At 58.2% G+C, this 4,209-nt stretch overlaps 1 protein-coding gene across 1 annotated transcript; it reads left to right on the top strand.

The window, feature by feature from the left end:
• The first annotated feature begins 2,589 nt into the window (after window positions 1-2,589).
• On the top strand, window positions 2,590-3,627 carry FAM110A (family with sequence similarity 110 member A). The gene has a single exon (XM_060233199.1). It carries the CDS (start codon window positions 2,590-2,592, stop codon window positions 3,625-3,627), a length of 1,038 nt encoding a protein of 345 aa, XP_060089182.1.
• The last annotated feature ends 582 nt before the right edge of the window (window positions 3,628-4,209 follow it).

The following is a 4,209-nucleotide window of genomic DNA, read 5'->3' as shown; positions in this document are numbered from 1 at the left end:
TGGCAGAGTTGTCCTTGAAAGAGCCGATTCTGTCAGAGCTCTCTCAGCCCCACCCACCTCACAGGATGTCTGCTGTGGTGGGGGGAGAAGGTAAAGGAGATTGTGACGGCTCAGAGACTCTTGAGATTTAGAGTGCAGGGTGGGGTGTATAAATCCAGTATCTTCTTCTTGAGAGTTAGTTTGGTGTAGTAGTTAAGTGTGTGAATTCTTATCTGGGAGAGCTGGGTTTGAGTCCTCACTCCTCCACTTGCAGCTGCTGGAATGGCCTTGGGTCAGCCAGAGCTCTCGCAGGAGTTGTCCTTGAAAGAGCTGATTCTGGCAGAGCTCTCTCAGCCCCACCCACCTCACAGGGTGTCTGCTGTGGTGGGGGGAGAAGGTAAAGGAGATTGTGATGGCTCAGAGACTCTTGAGTTTTAGAGTGCAGGGTGGGGTGTATAAATCCAGTATCTTCTTCTTGAGAGTTAGTTTGGTGTAGTAGTTAAGTGTGTGAATTCTTATCTGGGAGAGCTAGGTTTGAGTCCCACCCACCTCACAGCCCCACCCACCTCACAGGTAAAGGAGATTGTGACAGCTCAGAGACTCTTGAGATTTAGAGTGCAGGGTGGGGTGTATAAATCCAGTATCTTCTTCTTGAGAGCCAGTTTGGTGTAGTAGTTAAGTGTGTGAATTCTTATCTGGGAGAGCCAGGTTTGATTCCCCACTCCTCCACTTGCAGCTGCTGGAATGGCCTTGGGTCAGCCATAGCTCTCGCAGGAGCTGTCCTTGAAAGAGCCGATTCTGGCAGAGCTCTCTCAGCCCCACCCACCTTACAGGGTGCCTGTTGTGGGGGAGGAAGATAAAGGAGATTGTGAGCCGCTCTAGGACTCTGAGATTCAAAGTTTAGGTCGGGATATAAATCCAGTATTTTCTTCTTCCCTCCTGCCCCTGTGAACTGACCTCTGTTGCCGGGAGTTCAGCAGCCATCCCAAGGAGATCTCCAGGCCAACCCCTGGAAGTTGGCAACCCTAACATCCCTGCCTGCCACCAAACTTAGAGAACCTTCAACCAGTTCTCCGGCAGACAAAAAAAAAAAAATCAGAAATAAACAGCGTCTTGGGAGAGTCAACCCTCTTCCTCCAAGGAGAGCTTTTGCACCCGTTTTCCCAGGATGTCCCCTCATGGTAGGGTTACCAAGTCCAATTCAAGAAATATCTGGAGACTTTGGGGGTGGAGCCAGGAAACTTAGGGGGTGGAGCCAGCAGCAAGGGTGTGACAAGCGTGACTGAACTCCAAAGGGAGTTCCGGCCATCGCATTTCAAGGGACCGCATGAAACTTAGAGGACCTTCCCTCCATTTGGAATAATGGATAGGGGCACCTTCTTTGGGTGCTCATAGAATTGGACCCCCTGGTCCAATCCTTTTGAAACTTGGAGGGCATTTTGAGGAGAGGCACCGGATGCTATGCTGCAAATTTGGTGCCTCTACTCAAAAAAACACAGCTCCCCAGAGCCCCAGATACCCGCGGATCAATTCCCCATTATACCCTATGGGACGTGGCCTCCGTAGGGAATAATGGAGTGCCGAGCGGATATTTCCTTCCCCATCCCCGCTTTGTGATGACCCTGAAGCGGGGGTGGGGGGAGGGCCTCCAAAAGGAGGGGATCCCCTGCCCCTACCTGGGGATTGGTAACCCTACTGTCGCCGGGAGATCAGTAGATCTCCAGGCCAACCCCTGGAAGTTGGCACCCTTAAAAGGTCTGTCTGCCACGACCATTAGAGAACCCGCAACCAATTGTCCTCCGGCAGGCCAAAAATAAATCAGAAATAAACAGCGGCTCAGAAGAGGCGACCATCTCCCTCCACCGAGGACTTCTGCACCCGCCTCCCCCCTCCCATGGCGAAGTCCGCCTCTGCGAACGGGGCGGTCCGCAAGATTCGAACCCGGCGCAGGGATCCGGGGGTTTCTTCCCCCCCAACCCCCCCTCCCCGCGTCACGTCGCCATCCACCCCCTCCCCCGCTATTGTGACATCATCACCTTCGCGTGGTTTCCCCCCCCCCCCACCCCCGTTCGTGGGAACAGGCCAGGTGACGGGCCGGGGGAGGCGGCGGCGGGAGGGGGGCCGCGTCCGCGGAACAGCCGGCGGAGGGGGCGGAGCCGAGCGCTTTCCCTTTCTTCCTTTCTTTCATTCTTCCCTTCGGGGGCCCTTTTCATTCAACCAGCCTCTCCTCGGCTCCTGATTGGGCGAGGCGCTCCTGTTTGAAGTGCCTCTCCCGTCGCGGATTGGCCGCTCGGGGAGCCCCGTCTGCCAGAGGTGGGCGGCGCCTGTGCCTTGAAATAAGCCAGCCCGGCGCGTCTGGCAGGGCCGAGCGGTCGTTGCCTTTGTCTGCCTCGGTGCTAAGAGAGAGGCAGTGCCGGGCGTGGGATCGGGGGCTTTCTGCACCGCTGAGCCACTGATTTCTCCTTTCTCTCTTTGCACAGGGACGGATCGGCTTGGCCGGGCTCCCTGCAAGCCAAGAGGGTCTTGGAGACGGTGCCTTCCTCCCCTCCTCACCCCACCCGCTGACCTGTGGATCTTGGGCAGGAGGGAGACGCCGCACCCCTGAGCGTCATGCCGGTGGAGACCCTCCAAGCCAGCCTCCACCCCAACCCGGCCGTGGGGCCCTTCACCTCCGCCATGCCCTTCCGCATCCTCAACAGGGGCCCCGAGTACTTCCGCCGGCCGGCGGCGCCCGGGGCCGCCAAAAAGCCCAGCGCCGTGGAGCGCCTGGAGGCCGACAAGGCCAAGTACGTCAAGAGCCGGCACGTGGCCAGCACCAAGCAGGAGCCGGTGAAGCCGCACGTCCTCCGGCAGCCCCTCTTCGCCCCCGGGGTGCGCCGAGCCATGCTCACCCCCGGCCGCAAGACCCCGCAGGGAGGGTGCCGTCCCGACGTCTGCGCCAGCAAGAGCTCCTTGAACCTGGAGATCCTCAACAACCTGATCAACTTTTGCGACAGCCCGCTCGCCTTCGCCAAACCCGAGGGCCCCCTGGAGCACTTGCCGGGCACCCCCCCGAAAAAGGGGCCCGGGGAGGGCCTGAGTAAGCTCTCCCCGAGCTCGGTCTCCTCCAAGCCCCCCAGCACCGTGGCCGTGCGCCGGGTGGACGTCCGGCCGTGTGCGGCGCTGCGGGCCAGGGTGACCCCGACGATCCAGTTGACTCCCTCGTCCACGTCGCCCGCCCACGCCCGGATCCCTTCGGCCGGCTCCTTGAACTCCCCGAGCCCCTGCAGGGAGCTGTGGCCGGACGGCGGCAAGCACCAGACCCTCCTGCACCGATCCAAATCGGATCTGAGCGACCGCTATTCCCGGGCCACGGCCGACTTGGAGCGTTTCTTCAACTACTGCGGCCTGGACCCCGAGGACATGGGTGACGTGGAGGTCGAGCGATTCACCCGGGCCAGCTCCGACATCGTCTCCGTCAAGTTCCACAGCGTCAGCACGGCCAGCTCGGAGGGGACCCGCTCCCGGCGCAGCGCGGTCACCTTGGAGGAGCGGCAGGCCGAGCGCATGCCCTACGGCATCTCCATCATTGAGCGCAACGCCCGGGTCATCAAATGGCTGTACGGGCTCCGGCAAGCGAAGGAACCCCAAAAGGTATCCAATGTATAGTGGAGCGCTTCTGCGGACTCCAACGTGGGAAAAAAAAACAAACTTTGGTGGTCTTCTTTGTATGTTTTGGTATTTGACAGTTGGAGGGAAACTGGACTTCTGTTCCCGGTTTTGTGTGCACCCCTGTGAGAAATATCTGGCATGCGCGTTATTGGTGTTGATGAAGTCTTTCCGTAAAATCTTGGGGTGGGAAAAACTGAAAGGCCCCTTGCAGTTAAGAATATTTGGCCTTATTGTGCTGTAACGTTGTGTGCAGATGGTATCTTTCCAAGAAGTTTCCCCGCGGGAGCAGAACGACAGGGGAACTACATCTCATGGAGTCTTTTCTCTCCTAGAGAGCTTCAGAGATTAACCACGTTGGGCTGCGGTACAACAGCTAGAAGTGAGTCTGGTAACAGCTTAGAGACCAACAGGATTGGGGGGGGCGGGGTTATGATCTTTCAAGACACCAAGTTCACTTCATATATGAACATCTCCTGAATCAGACCCTCAGTCCATCAAAGTCAGTATTGTCTACTCAGACTGGCAGCGGCTCTCCGGGGTCTCAAGCTGAGGTTTTTCACACCTATTTGCCTGGACCCT

Source organism: Heteronotia binoei, chromosome 2 (genome assembly GCF_032191835.1).
Source record: "Heteronotia binoei isolate CCM8104 ecotype False Entrance Well chromosome 2, APGP_CSIRO_Hbin_v1, whole genome shotgun sequence".
Classification (NCBI taxonomy): Eukaryota; Metazoa; Chordata; class Lepidosauria; order Squamata; family Gekkonidae; genus Heteronotia; species Heteronotia binoei.
Note: the sequence above shows the minus strand (reverse complement) of the source record. Positions and strands in the feature narration are given on the sequence as shown.